Genomic DNA, 15,833 nt, shown 5'->3' on the forward strand with positions numbered 1-15,833 from the left:
AAAGGTGATAAAAGAGGAAATACACAGGGAAAAATAAAGAGAACAAAAACACGCGGACATAACTATTTAAATATATTCCATAATTATATGTATTTTCCCTAGTTTATCTCAACAGAGACAGACAAATTGTGCCAAATGAGGAAAAAATAAGTGTAATAACTCACTGAAAAAAAGTGAACTGAATGAAAACCAAATTTGATACAATGATAGCATTTTTATTCCAAATGACACGACTACCAAAACAAATACTGTTTAATACCATTTTCAGCTTCATTGTGTGGTGTTTTTTTTATTTCCCGTACTTTTGCCTGTTCACAGTGAGCACAAAACACTTGACGAAAACAGGTTCAGCTTTGCCACATCACAACACCGACATCCTGAGAATCATCTTTTCCAAACACTGATATGTTGCAGTAGAATGATGAGCGAGCGGCCATGGCACGTGTGGAAGCCTTCGAGGATCGTACTCTCCAGCGACATCGGAACCGGACTTGTTAGCCCTTGAAAGTGTAGCTTCGATTCCAAAAAGATGCGTTTTCGTCACAGAAACAGCAGCAAAGCAATGCGCCTCCTCTGACCTGATCTAAACCACTGCGGCGAGACGATGCAAAAGCAAAAATGTTGCCGATTAAACGTCTTTCGTTGGGCGTTATTGGTTCAACTTTACAACTCAGATGTATTTACATTGCCAGGAACAGATCAAATATGTTGTGATTTGCCGGCTAGAATGTACAAAAGAATCTATTTTACAGTACATGAAAACGCAGGTTTCACGTAACTTTGGCCATTTGGTTCTGTCCGCACCAATAAAGTTTCTCCTCTGTCCGTTTCCTCTTCCACTGGCAGAGCAGCAGCATGCGGAAGGTCTTTTGGAAAGTCTTGTTGCACAGCGCGTAGCACATGGGGTTGACGGTGCTGTTGACGTAGCAGAGCCAGTAGCCCAGGTGCCACAGTGAAACGGGGATGCAGTCCGAGCAGAAGGTGGAGATGAGCACCATGATGTTGTAAGGCGTCCACGTCAGGATGAAGGCCAGCAGGATGGCGCTGAGCGTCTGAGCCGCTTTCCTCTCCTTAATCAGCACCATCCTCTTCCGCTTGGTCAACTGGTTTTTCAGCGACGCGTCCAAGGGTTTGGCAGTAGAGGGGGCGCTCACAGACTCTGCCGACGAGAACGTCGAGGAGCCCGTTTTGGAGTCGCCGTTCTTGCTCTGGAGATCCACCTGAACGTCCTTCACGACTGGTTTGAACTTGTACGACACGCACTTGCCACTTTTTTGCGAGCTGCTTTTGGGCGGCGTTTGGAAGAAGCGGTCGTCCTCGTAGGTCCTGAGCTGCTTTGCGTCTTTGCCGTTCTCCTGGTCCGGGAAGGAGGAACGGAAGGTTTTCGGGGAGACGGGTCGATCCTCGTCTTCAGAGGAGGCGTAGCTGTTGCAGGAGGTCAGCTGACCAGCTTTGGACCACTCGTCACTCGCGGTTGTTGTGCGAGCAGCGTGGCTCCGAGTCGACGACGACCATGAGGCCTGATTCCGTTCGTGCGATGCCGACCGAAGTTTGCAGCTGAAACAAGATCTGACGATGGTCTTCTGCGGCTGCGCGGCTGCCGACTCGGCCGAGCAGCTGGTGCCCTGAAGCTCGGCCAGATCTTTGGTCCTCCTCTCCGTCTCTTTGTAGATGCGGCAGTACAGGATTGTCATGACGGAGACTGGGATGTAGAAGGCTGCGATGGCCGTCCCAAAAGTGATGACCGGCTCGGAGAAGAACTGGATCTGGCACTGTCGCTCAGGCACTGTCCTCTTCCCGACAAAGTACTGCCAGCACAGGATGGGCGGGGCCCACAGAACCAGCGACACCAGCCAGGCCAGACCGATCATGATGCCCGCTCTTTTGGGGGTCCGCTTGGCCCGGTAGGTCAGAGGCCTGGTGATGGAGAAATACCGGTCGAAGCTGATCACCAGCAGGTTCATGACCGAGGCGTTGCTGGCCACGTAGTCCAGGGCGAGCCACAGATCGCAGGCCAGGTTCCCGAGAGCCCAGTAGCCCATGAGAATATAGGACGTGTACAGATTCATGGAGAAGACGCCAATGATGAGGTCGGCCGCCGCCAGGCTCAGAAGGTAGTAATTGTTGACAGTTTTGAGCTGACTGTTGACCTTGAAGGACACCATCACCAGGACGTTCCCCACGATGGTGATCAGGCTGACCACGGCTGACACGGTGGCGATGGAGACGACCTCCAGGAGACTGTGAGTGACCTGCCGGACGTCCATGGAAGTGGCGTTCGCGCTGGAGTTCAGACTGTTCCTCACTTCCATGGTCTTGTGTTTACTGGGATCCATCCGAGCCCCGACTGCAACACAAAGACGGCACCAGATCAGGCACATTGACAGCGGAGGTTCCAGGTTTTTCCACAAGGGGGCGACATTTGTAACCAAAGCACTTGAGGGATTAACTTACATCCCTCGTTTGTTTAATGTTATTGGCTTCTTTTACGTTGATAAAATACATATCCACATGCAGAGACATATTAAAGTACATATTAAATGAGTATGCTACACATCTACAGATGGCAACAAAAATATAGAATCAAACTCTCACAGTGACAAGTGACGATACAAAAGAAGAAAAATGGCTTCCTCGTGTCGAAAATATCTTCTTATACAAGATTCAAGATTCAAGATTTTTATTGTCATTTTCAAGTAGGGTGATACTAAAAAACTGAAATTACGTTTCCCGCCCTCTTATTTACAGTGAAAAATAAAATAAAATAAAAATAAATATATGTATAGTAAAATATCAATATGTATACGTACAATATATCTATGTGTCTGTATGTGAAAATTAAACTAAGAGAATAAAAATAAATAAATACAAATAAAAAGGTGTCAGGCCACTTTTAAGAATTTAAGAAGCAAAACAAACACTTTTGACGTGATAATATTGAGATTTTTTTTTTGCATTTTTGCTGAATCTCCAGAAAACACTGTTAGCTTCGTGAAAGACAAGAAAATTTAAGTATGTTTACTGCTGAAATTGAGTTAAAAACCAGTAACACGGCTTTTAACCCGTGTTACTGGTTTCATTCTTCAACACAATATAACAAATACAGTCTTTTGTGCCTCACAATTATGTCTGTATTTAATAGCACTTCTCTCAAAACAACTGTCAGGACTCCAGGCCCCCGGCACAAAAACAACAACCCTGTTCAGGAAACATATTCACGGATCGAAGGAGGATGATTCATGATCACCCCACTAAAGACACTAAAGGTATATTCTGTCTTGAGAGTGCAGAGCTACGAATAGCTTCTCATTCGAAGCAGAAACTGTCGAAGTGGCACACTGGAGGCTCAGAGGGCAGAGCAACTATGGAGTCTATTAATAGAAAATATGGTTATTTTGTTCCCCTTTCTAAATATCTGTTGAGCTGCAGTGACAGTAGAACTGCAAAGTCACGTGTACGTACATAATATTGAGGAGAAAAGAGGCAACGATTTGAGAAAACAAGACTTCACACAGAGAAGTGCTGCGAAACGGACATGAAGCCAGGGAAGACGACATAGATCAGCAGCTATTTTCCCTGATCTGATGCGGACCCTTGTTCTAGTTACTGGCCAAAGAGGACAGAATCAGTGGTACAGCTCCTCCCCTGACTTCCCTCTCCGGGGTAGATTCCTGAGGCCGTCCTGGCAACCTGCTATTGCTGCGCTCTCCACCAGGGCCTTAGAGCCGTATGTAACCTTTACGCCACTCTTTGCAAAGTAATATGAGAGTGTGGCATTTGCACCAGGAAGGAATGAAAGGAAAAAGCAGCGTGGTTAGTTGGTGCCGTTATTTACATCAGCCTACAGGTCTTTGGCGCGGTGCATGGACTAGTCAGGCCGCTGACCCATACTGGAGATCTCAGCACGTGGGACCAAGCAATCTGGAGCAACGCTGGTCAGACGACAGAGCGAAACACTGACTGCGGGAAGTCGGGGTATTGGTTAGGTTCCCGTCACCTCCTTTGAATGAACCCTATGTTTAAGTTACACCATGAAGTAAAAGAATGAAAATCATTGTTATATTTATAAAGAATTAAACACAGTTAATCACATTTCAGTAACTACCAGAATTATCAAATATAAGTGGAGTTAAACATCAGGGTGGAAGCGCCGCAGCGATGAGAAAACTCTATTTTTAAACTTACATTTTCCATCCATCAAACAGAAGCAGTCTGTTATGACTGCCGAAATGCATTTTAGAAGAGAATCCAGGACTATTTTGGGCTTTGAACGAAGCCAGCCTCGTCTCCATCCCATGCCCATTTGGGATCTTCGTTTAGAGATGCGAACCTTAGAGAAGAAAGTTGAGGCTCTGCTCCATCAAACCAAAGGTCAGACCGAAGGTCAAACCAAAGCTCTGCGTCGAGACAGTGACCATGAGGACTGGAGAACCCAACACAGCCTTCCATCTCCCCTGCCTCAGTCACTTGTGATCCCCCAAGGACAAAACTGTGCAAGGTCACCTGGAGCTACTTCCAACTTTCCTGTGAATTTCCTGTGAAGCGATTAATCCCCGCTCTGTTTATGAGTCATTGTTCTCCCCGTACCCTGACAAGAATTAATGAAACGCTAAAGCTGGGGCGAGACCAAAGCCATACTTCCAGGTAATTGGGGACCCATGTCGGCCCACAGCTGTGAAAGGTTGCTACAGGGGTGAATTTGCAGACGAATCCCTCGCCACAAGAGCTCGGCCTCAGCTGGGTAGTCGACACCTGAGCAGAGAAATCACCCCAACTGCCTGTTACTTGAAATAGAAGGGAAAGTAAGAGCAGAAAAAATGCTACTAATACTAATACTATTGGACCAAATAAAATGTTCAAATAAAACATTGTTTTCCAAATGAATTATTAATATATAAAAATGAAAGAGATCAATAACTGCGATTAATAAATCATTTTAACTACTTTAGATGTGCTACTAATACGAACAATCTTTCACTTATATTTGGCTCACTCCTAGATTTCTTGGAAAATCCGCCCAGTGGTACGTGAGAGACCAAACCAGAGTGCGTTTCAACACTCGCTCCACGGAGACCGCTTGTTGAAACCACGCTTCAGCGCGTCACACCATCCTCCCTTGTTTGTCACTTCATCCGCCAGCAAGAGGTGGAATCCATCACCTCCAACATCGTAATTCCACGGTGGGAAGTGGGCAGATTCCGTTTTTAATGATGCTGACGGGTGTTCTTGCCTACACAGAGCAAGTCTTCCAGAAGAGCAGAGGCACGGATGGCGTTTTCGGATGCGCACTCTCTGTTCATTATGGTAAAAGGCAACATTAAAAATACATGCGGAGACCTTCAGACATGCACTTGTGCACACATGACACAATTCCGCCCTCAGATTCAGGTCATGCCTCTGAGCTTTAAAGTGAATGTTGGACCGGTTCGAACACAGAGACGAATGAAACCAACTCACGCTTCATCTGTGACAGCTTCCTCTTGTGAAGTTAATCCTATTGTTTTGCCTCGGGTCAAGTGCAGTGTGGGAAACAGGATCACAACACCGGCGCGGAGAGGGCAGAGGTGGCAGACCAATCCAGTCGGCTGTGTCACGGCGGCAGCAGAGCGGAGGAAAGCAGGGGCTCTCCAACAGGACGGAGTCATCATCGCGCGGGGAGGGATCAGTCCCGCGGTCCTTGGTGCGTCCGGGTGGGTATCCTGAAGTTGAGCGGCATCCTCTTCAAAGACGGGACAGAACTTTTCTCTGGGTGAATCAGAAGGTCTGAGCCGCTGCTGCAGCCGCTCGGGCTGACAGATGCAGCTGACGCGGGAGGAGAGATTCCCACAGGGGTGAACGCTTCATCATGTCTCGGGACAGTGAACATGCAGCTCCGACCAAAGAGTGTAAAAAGGAAGAGGAGGTGCTGAGGAGAAGGTGGACGCTAAAACAGGAGGGGGGGGGGGAGGGGGGGAGGACGAGACCCATCCTCTTGCTCGATGGATGGAGGGAAAGTACAAGGACTTTCACGCGCTCTACACTGACTTTTCTGCGCTGTCGGAATATTCTTGTTATTTCCAAGAGCTTGCGAACGTCGTAAGCCTCGAGGCATTGAATATATTACACGAGCGGCCGATAATAAGTGATTCCAAATTGATTTCCAAGTGCTAATTTTCAGCGCGGAGGCTGTTTCCCACTATTGATATTGGCTTGAGATAGAAGTGAGCATGTAGCAGGAATGGACCACAATGATAAGAACAAAACAATACAATGACAAAACAAGCGATATTTCCAAAAATGTGAGAATGTTACTCTCAGAATATTTGGATTCTAAAATCAAATGAGACCATAACCCAAAAAGACCTTCATTTACAGTCCAATGATGGCATTTTACAGGGAAGAAGAAGTAGAGCTAAATTTTTCATGACCATCTCCTCCCTCCCTGGTGACAGTAGACCACAGCCATGACAGAACAAGAGCATGCTGGAGCCAACGTGTCTGTTGGTGACACGTCTGGACGGAAGGCTACTGTGAAATAAAGCTTTTTCAACTTGTCGGCTGCGCAGCCTACTTCATCATTCATACCGTACCCACGACATTGCCTTGTCTTCCTCCGGACTACAAACCAGACGTGACATTTCCCACAAGTCATTAATTAGCCCTGCAGCTTTTGTGTGAGCAGCCTCTTGTTATCACCGCCAGTGTTGAAACAGTGTTGGGGCTCTACCATAAAACACCGCCGCTGCCTTTGTGCTCCGGCGCGGACCCTGACGTGGCCGGGTAGATAAGCCTCCCGCCGGCGTGACAGATGTTTTGTCGCCCTCTCTCTCTCTCTCTCTCTGTGTCTGTCTAAGACTGTGTCCAGTCGTTGAGTGTTAAGTTCTGCATTAAGTGCTGGGCGGCTGTGAGGCTTTAATACGGATGATCTCCAGCTGACCTGAGCACAGATGCTGTGAATATTCAGCCTGTAGGTTGCTGAACCAGGAATTAGTTCCTCTGTAGATTAATGAGCAAGGTCAGAGTATAAGCAGATCTTCTTTAGCCTCTCATTGTCTGATCTAAATGGCCGGAATCGAACGTGCCACATGGAAGAATGAGGTGTTCACTCCTTTATATTGATATTGTGGCTGAATTACTGGACCACCGGGTCACAGGCACCATGAGTGATGTGAACGATGAAAATCTCTTCACACGTGTTCGCGATCGTGGACCTCCCTCCACCCCTTCCCCAACCTAAAGCTGCTTCCAGGCAGCAGGCCAGAGGACGGTCACCTGGCTTATCATCGCCGCTGAATTGCTGACCCGAGCAAAGTTTAGAGCAGAGTCAAATTTATGTGATACATCTGGCAAGCAGAGGCGTGTAGCTCTGCACTGGTGTCGATTGATAAGCTGCGTAAGAACGCTTAAATCACAGCCGTCGATCCGAAGTCATGACAAGTGGATGCACCGTTAACTTTCTCATTAAATCTGGGATTTCAATTTCATAATTGACAATTGAGTTAAATGGCATTAAAGCCTGTGGGGTTTCATTTATGTTGCAATTCCATATAGCAGATTTCACCACATGCCGACATACAAAAAGTCGCTAGTGGAGAACAAAACTTTCTGACGAGTGCTGAATTGTTGCCAGTGTACAGAAGGTTCGGAACAACGAGAGTATGTCTTAACAATGAGTTTAATACAGAAAACACAATAAATTATACACAAACAGGAACAAGGACCAAAGGAGTCGACACTAGAAGTTGAGCGAGGAAGACAAAGACGTAGGGAAGGGGTCATAACCTGACCCCTTCCCTACGTCTTTGAATTAAACTGAGACCAGATAGTGATGTTCAATTCCACTGGTTTTCTTTCCGATCCGATCAAAAGTATTGATATTTTGGTTTGCAAAATGATTTTAGAGAATCAAGATCTGGTATCGGAGGTATTAGAGATATTTCAAGATCGATCCGCACATCACTAAAACATGACTAACGGGGGCAATAACAGCACACTTGGAAACAAACTCACGAGGCCCAGACAACAAAAAGCGCTCAGTGGTTGAATTGCGTGCACACACACACACACACACACACACACAAGGAATAAAAGTCTATCGAGAAAAACAAAAGGTCAGTTACACAAAAAACTCACACGCAACCGTAAATAGAAACCAAAAAGCAAAGCGAGGAGAAAAAACAGAGGAGGCGGCAGAAAAAGGACAAGCACGCATGCGGAATTTAGAAATATTAACAAGCGCACGAGAGAGTTTACCATTGGAACGCGAAGTAACCATCTAGCAACACGAGCTGACTCTGAGGTGATTAGCTGAATCGGGGCCAGCCGCGTTGCTGAGGAAGCTGGGAAACAAACAGCAAACGCGAATACATACACAAAAACCGGAAACACAACACGGAGAGAAATGACAAAATAAAAGGATAAAAACATAACACTGCTAGAACAAGACATCTTGTGACACAGAAGACATTACTTCAGCTCCATGTACACAAGTTCTAGAGTCGTCCTCTTCTCACAAACTAATAATAGCAGATGACGTGGGACGGTGACGGCTTATGTCTCGCTGCTGATCGCCGTCCTGAAGGCATCGCTGTGTTTCACAGGTCGCACTCTGATCGCTGCGTGACAGCGAGAGAGAGGAGACGGGGGAGGACATCGACGAAGCTGGAGATGGATTGCATCTGTCCACAGTCCACCGGGGGCAAACTAATCTCCTGACCCAATTGTGCACACATATGCCGGCAATAACCGTGCGCTTTGATATTATCAGATTAGGTTTGTGCTTTGAACACCATCACGCTAAACTTGTTATCTTTAAACCTTTGAGAATAAAGTTTAAGAATCGTGAGCAAAATGTCACAGAAAATTCAGTGACTGGCAAACAATGGCTATCTGGCCACTACTTTGCTTTTTGCTACATACCAAGCTAAAGTTGCGGCATCAGGTTTCATTTTAATTTCCCTGAGGCATCCAGGAATTGTGATCTCCTTCATGATAAACATGAGACGCACAAATGTCTTTCAGAAAAGAAACTCTTTCTTCAGTTTCTGCTCCTCCGTTTAACTTTCAGTTGTGTTCCATGCATCAGAGTTGAAGGGCGGGGCTAATCGTCCTCAAACATAGTGTCGAATTCACTGACAACCACGTGTGGCATGTTGGGAATGACTTCACACACCACACAGACACATGCATGAAGTCAACAATTTATTTTCTGTGAGAGACATAATAATGCTGCACAGCTGAAACTTCTGTGGTGACAATGATTATTTAAACACCCCGACGAGCCTCTGTCGGCTCAGAGAAACCCAAAACAATCGATGCTACTCTCGCGTCCCTTTAATCTCCGTGATCCCTGCGACTCGATCGACCACGCCAATGTTCTCTCTCCAGCTTTGATGTGCAACAAATGCTTATGTGCCGCTGCGACCGCCTCATTTCCTCGTCTCTTTGTCCCTGCAGCCCCGAGCAACCGTTTCGCTTTGACATAATGATTGGCCAATGCCTTTAACTGTTTCGGTAAATTCACCATCCCCCTGCTGCGGAGACTGCTTTCATCCCTCAGTCACACACTGGCCTGTTTGTAACGCTCATCCCACAAAATACACATTGTTGTGAGACAATTACAGGATCAGAACGGAGTGACAGAGTAACCGAACTACAGAGATGTGCAGAGCTTTAAGGCATCAGCTGTCTTCCTCTGCGTTACAACTTTAATGTTTCCATCCTGGATGATCAGCTATTTAACTTGCGCTCTTGACCCCAGACTCCTATCAGGACACCCAACACCCAATCCTCCGTCAACAACAATGTCTGGGCCTGGACCGAAAATAACCGATGCATGCCTTAGGTCATGTTTCTTCATGTGGAGGATAATAGTGTGATGTAGAGGGGAACCTCTCAACGTGACAAGCTGTTACATACACATGCTGTATATTCAAAAAGAGGTGGTTGTTTACATGCCAAGGCTATTTATTTTTATGTGACACCCAGTGCCTTGTCTTGTCAGGGCCACTGCTTAAAATTCAACACACCCCGAAAAACTTTGAAGCGCAAGAATCCATCGATCAAAAAGGCTTCGGCAGACGGTCTCCCTAAATAATTGAGGGTTCAAGGTTGCAAATGAGCCCTGCCATGGTGTTGGCAGGAGCCACATTTGCACTGAGTGAAGAGAAAAACATTGAACAGCAGTTGAAGGAGGGCGCAGCTCTTGTTTGACCCCCGAAAGAGAAGATAGAGGAGAAAATAATAGATAAGGAGAGTTCAATATCTGATCTCCGGCTGATTGGGCTTCTGCGTCGGCTTTGGCTGCCGCGACACAGACCAAGCTGTGTCTTTTTGATTGTCATGTTTCACACCCGCCCGCTGAACTCGCCCATCTGCCTCGCTGTGATGTGAAAGATACAAGACCCACGAAAAGACAAGCAGATCGGAGCGAACAGTCAGTGAAAGTGCGATGGCCGGAAACCCAACCATAAATTTGTATTAATACCTACATTTCCAAGCAGCTGAGGAAGGTTCTAATAGTTCCCCCCTGCCTTCACTCTCTTCTTCACCTCTGTTATCTTTCGACTAGTCCTAGCTCCTAATCCTTACAGTATGCATTTACTTCAGTGAAACAGTTTCAATGGCTTTTCTAAGCCAAAAATGAAATTCAAAGCTCCAGCTCAAATTCATACAATGAACACTGTTATTGCTGTGTACCTTAACACAGCTGAAGCACCATTATATTGCATTATGTTGCACTCAAGCACGATTGCATCAAAGATCAGTAGAGATCAAAGCAGCCAACTTTCACAAAATCAAAGGCACCAGAATTACAGTATCACCCTGTTTCTCTGCGGACCGGTTTATTTGAGGACGTCTACCCTTTAAAATTGTGTATAGCCCCACGAGACACTATTAGATCCTGTTACCCAAAAATGCCTGACCCACTTTGAATGTGGGTTTGAGCAAACAGTTTGTGCGCCTTTGGCAATGTGCGCGTCTGCTGACCCCGAGGCGGAGCATGACTAAGACGCTTCCGCTCGGGCAATTCTTACCTCGTAGCATCGTTGCCGTGGTCTTTTTTTAACTTCCCATCGTGCTAATTATGGGTCGGCGAGGCAACTGTTTCATCAGGGATCCCCATATTCCCTGGCTTCGACTTGAGACCGCTCACACGACGGGATTCCCCATTTAATGTGGAGGCAGCATCCCTCTATTGCTAGCTGTCACTAGCCATGTTCACGTTCTCACTATCACTATTGTACTGACTGCTCTTTTTAAACTGCTAAACTATCTGGACAACTTAAATTAAAAAAATATATATGTATATTTTAAAACTATTAAAAAAAAAACTAAAGTTACAGCCTATTCATAAGCTATTTGGGCAACTCTGTTGCAATTCTATTGGCTTAAACACTTCTAAAACTCTCAGTCAGTGAGTATAAATCATCACAAATCAATACTTTCTGAGGATTAATGTTGGTTTCCATGAAGAGGGGGAGACTTCCAGGGGAGTTAATAACACGATCAGACCAGAAAGTTGTGCTCGTCACAGAAATCAATGCTGTCTTAAATCCTCAGTCAACTGTCTGGAGCTCTTGCTGTTGTGCGCCTGAAACACATCGACCAAACGGTTCGTCGCATCTCCGGTTAATGTGGCAGGGAGAGGAATGTTTTGGGGAGATGATGGTAGATGCTCAAGCTCTTTTATGTTCTGCTGACTTGTGTGACAGTGAGTGACGGCATCGGCCCGTCAGTGAGCGTTGGCTCCTGAAAAGAGGCCGATTTCGGCTGTGCTGTCAGTGGGAGGTGGGTGGACTCAAATGAAGTGTGGCAGGAAACATAATGTGGCGTCCCACCATGCGGAGGGACGGATCAAGAGGAACTTTATGAACACACACTTGTCAGATCTGGTGAAAGTAGATGAAGAGTTCATGTGAGAGAAAACCTGAGTCCATCCCCAAGACCTGGCCACGCAACTCTGGTTCAGCTGGTGTGAACATCAACGACCACAGAAGAAGAAAAGTTGACTTACCGTCACTTCCCCATAGCAATGTACTGCAAGAGAAGACTGGTAACACAGAGGTGCCCCCGAATCCAGCTTTGATCCTCAGCAGGTTGAGTGGCTTCACCTGGTTTCCCCCAAAACATACAGAGGCAAATCGGTGACCCTGAATAAGTGATGAGAAGTCACTCACAAGAGGGGCGCAGATTTAAACCACAACTCTAGCAGGCCCCTGCTGAGATCATCCATTGTGTAGAAGAACATGTCACCCCAGTTCTATGGGACACTGTTACAAGATTTAAAGTGTTAAACTTACTGAAATACACGACTTCCATGTTGTTTCACTGTCGTGTCCTTGGTTACCCTTCCGTGGCGAGAACTTTTCATGACTAACAGGACAAAAAGCACAGTGATTCATTCACCTTTTCTTACTTCCTCCCCTCTACTGTCACTTCTATTCTCCGTCGATCCCCCTCGTCTCCACTCTGAATTTTTAGAAAGCATTTTACGCCTGAGCAAAGCCTCCCGATCGTCGCCTGTGGCTGCACTGACACATCCACACTTTCCATATTTCTCCGCCAGAGCTGCACGCTTGGACGGGTGGAGCTTCAGTGGTGAGGGGGAGAAGACATTTCCTGCGACAACACAACTCCTGCAAACTATTTACATGCATTTACACGTCTGTCACAACTGTAGACGAAGGACAGACGGCGACACATGTACACCCACAGAAACACCCCCAGTCGACATAAGCTGTCGGGCTCCAGACATCCGCCGTCCAGCAGAGTTGGAGCGGCGCTGTCACAGCTCATCTCATCTACATCCTGTCGCACCGTGACTGCCTCTGCGCAGAAACACGACTCATGACAGAAAGAGCCCGTCTTCAATCACGTACTGAATGACACTTATTGGTCCTCAACCGCCTGATAGATGACCTTCAATGCTACACTCCTCAATTATCTGAAGCGCCCTGGACACGGAGGACAGTGACCTCTGATAACCCAGTGAAGGAAACATGCATATTTCTACAAGTGGCGATGAGTTTTGTGGTATGTACAGTAGCACCTGTTAAAGATCTTCAGAGGAGTTCCAGTGTCACGCTGCCCTAGATAAAGAGAAGAGTGTGAGCGATGGCACGACTGCTTGTGTTTCCTCTCCCCTCCTGTCTGATTACCTGTTGTGCCCTGATCTATTCCACCTGTTCTCCATTACACCTCCCTTCTGCTCTATTTTTAATCAGCGTCCTCTCGTGTGCGTGATCATCTCATCAGTCTCCCTGTGAGAAAAGTGAAGGCTTCGTTTTTCTAGAGTTCAACTGGTTTCTCTGCAAAAGTTCCAGGCTCTTGATCAGAGCAGCAGAGCTGACAAAGTACGGGAAAGAGAATCAGTTCTCAGGGAAGGTTCTTCTTCAGCCTGTCTCCGCAGTCCTCTTCCTTGTGGAGTGGTAGAACATCTGTAGGACACACTGAAGGACCTTCCTTCTGAAGACTAGACTGTGGCTTCTTATAGATTACCTCAAAGCTGAGGATGCGATGGATGACTCCCATCTTACAAGGGGTCCACCACAGGCTCCTTGGTCTTACTGGTGTCAGCAGTAGATGGTCCAATCCCAACTCCAGAACTTCTGACCATGGCACTGAAATCAGGGCTAAAAAGAACAGAGTGAGAACAGTGCCCTGGGGCACCTCAGAGTTACTCAACATCTACTCATCTAAAACTACTATCTGCTGATAAGGAGGTCCACCATGCCACTGTCCTCTTCCATGGACCAGCAGTGATGGTGCTGAACGTGTAAGAGAAGTGTAAAGAAGTGATTCCTGTCCTTTAGGTTTGGTTACATAGGTGACTAAACCCCTGACTTTGAGTTATGTTTCAGTTTGTTTGTCCATCTACAGATTTGTTGTGAGTTCAAAGCTGTGTACAAACAACCTGAACATCCGTCTTATCGCGATTTTGAAGCAGCTAATGAGCCAACATCTTAGTTTGGAAGTTATAGAGGAACAGAAGGAACTGAGACACATGGGGAGGGAAAGTGTGGTGGCGAATTAAAAGTCTTGGAACACCAAAATCCACAGTAAATAAAGGAGTAAACAAACCCTGCTGTATCGACGTGCAGTCTGAAGCCAAGCTGCTCTCAGTTTGAGAGACAGAAGGCGGGAGGGTTTAACAGGAGTCAGATAGGTTCATGTGCGTGACATTTTTGTGAGAAAACTGCGAGAATCTGCGGCAGCAATTTTAGTTTTTGCAAAAGAAACCATGATGTCATAGCAAGACCAGTTAAGGCGGAGATCTTGGGGTACTGCGTTGCTCTCTTCCCTCTCTGACAATCCAAACGTGGTCAAACTGCCACGCCATGTTTGTCGCCGTAGCGCTGCACATTAGCCTGCAGCAGGTAACAAGCCGACAGTCACGTGCACGCGGGTCAAGCGGCGTGGTCTCACTGTCACATGGCGTTAGCAATCACAGTGCAGGGACACAAAGGCAACATTAGAGGTCTTTTGAAGTGTGCTCCCTTTTGTGTCCAAACCTCTTGGCTTTTAATGACTTCCCTCATTACTGCAGCTTGGTAAGACTTAGCCACATGGCGGGGCCGCCTCAGTTTGCCACAAATTACAGCAGCTTAGCCCCTCGCTGGGTCCAGAGGCCGACCTCTTTAATGGCACCTGAGGACGCTGGATTGTTCGCAGACACACAGCTTCTGCTTGATTCTCATGAGCCTGGACATCCTGGGTACAAACATAACACAACCTGCTCCCTGTAACAGAAGCAGCGGGTAGATCAGGACGGAGACCTTGATGCCATCTTGACAGCGCATCTGCAAAGTATTTAATCATCACACCGGCACGCAGCCTGTGAAGAGCACTGATGTGCAGCTGAATGGAAGGAGCCCCTCTGCCGTGACATCAAAGTAGATCCCATCGGTAGGATTGACTCTTTGTGGCGAAACATGACAGGGCTTGAACGGAATTACCTTCGCTGGTGACGGCTTTCTGAGCAGACCTGTTGGAACATAAAACGTGTGATGGTTGGTGGCGTATTCCATTAAAAGACTCGTCGTAGCAACATAAATCTAAAGCGTGTCACAGAGTCACTCTGGAATTTTATTACATTCATTACAGCGCTGACACTGACAGATGTTTTCTCCTCACGTTTTTGTGCTTTAATATAACATTTAGGAGACATCAGTTAATCTTTTTCTTTAATATTAACAGTATTTATTTTAGAATTTTCTGTTCACTTGTGTATAGTATTCAATATCTGAAATGTATTTCACTCATCTTTTTTTTTTCTTTTTTTTCTTTTCAATGAAATTTTTGTTGGTCATCACCATCTGGAGTCAGTCTGCAAATTCAGTTTTAAAAATGTGACATATGTTCAGAAAACTTGTTTTTTATTGAATTGTATTGATTTGTGCCGTTTATTTATTTAGTTACTCATCGTCATTGTTTTTTTTTTTGTCTATTGCGTCGCTACTACTGACCATTCTGGTGTTCCCCATGGCTGTTTTGGTTGGGGCATTAGAAGTTGCTCTACAGCGCCACCACAGGACTGAATGAGTTCAATTTGAAGTCTCTTGGATAAGAACACTAAATTGTGGCATTTTAAACTCTACAAGTTGAGTGTTACAGATGCGTTAGCTTGCTCTGCTAGCACTCTGTTTCTGGCTGTTTTTAAATATTAGAGGAACCTTCTTACTGAAAAGCATTAGCTTCTAATAGCCTGTTCTGTAAAAACCTATCAATAATTACTGTGACCTTCCGCTTTTACCACCTTAATAATTCATACTTCAATGCCGTTATTGACTGGAAGTCGGTGATTGTCAGTGAAGGCGAGGAAGTTGAATGTACCACAGATCAAAGGCAACATT

The 15,833-nt window shown here is 46.1% G+C and overlaps 1 protein-coding gene across 2 annotated transcripts; it reads right to left on the reverse strand.

Moving 5' to 3' along the window:
- Positions 1 to 156: 156 nt before the first annotated feature.
- On the reverse strand, positions 157 to 5,863 carry chrm5a (cholinergic receptor, muscarinic 5a). 2 transcript variants are annotated; one of them, XM_053845747.1, is made up of 2 exons: positions 5,458 to 5,863; positions 157 to 2,347 (listed from the first exon to the last, which is right to left on the reverse strand). In XM_053845747.1, the coding sequence occupies exons 1-2, from the start codon at positions 5,462 to 5,464 to the stop codon at positions 771 to 773; spliced, it is 1,584 nt and encodes a 527-aa protein (XP_053701722.1). In that variant the 5' UTR covers positions 5,465 to 5,863; the 3' UTR covers positions 157 to 770. The 2 variants fall into 2 exon arrangements, with proteins under 2 accessions (XP_053701722.1, XP_053701721.1); XM_053845746.1 differs by lacking the exon at positions 5,458 to 5,863 and adding an exon at positions 4,186 to 4,286.
- Between the last annotated feature and the right edge of the window lie 9,970 nt (positions 5,864 to 15,833).

The sequence above is a fragment of the Synchiropus splendidus genome, chromosome 16, assembly GCF_027744825.2.
Source record: "Synchiropus splendidus isolate RoL2022-P1 chromosome 16, RoL_Sspl_1.0, whole genome shotgun sequence".
NCBI lineage: Eukaryota > Metazoa > Chordata > Actinopteri > Syngnathiformes > Callionymidae > Synchiropus > Synchiropus splendidus.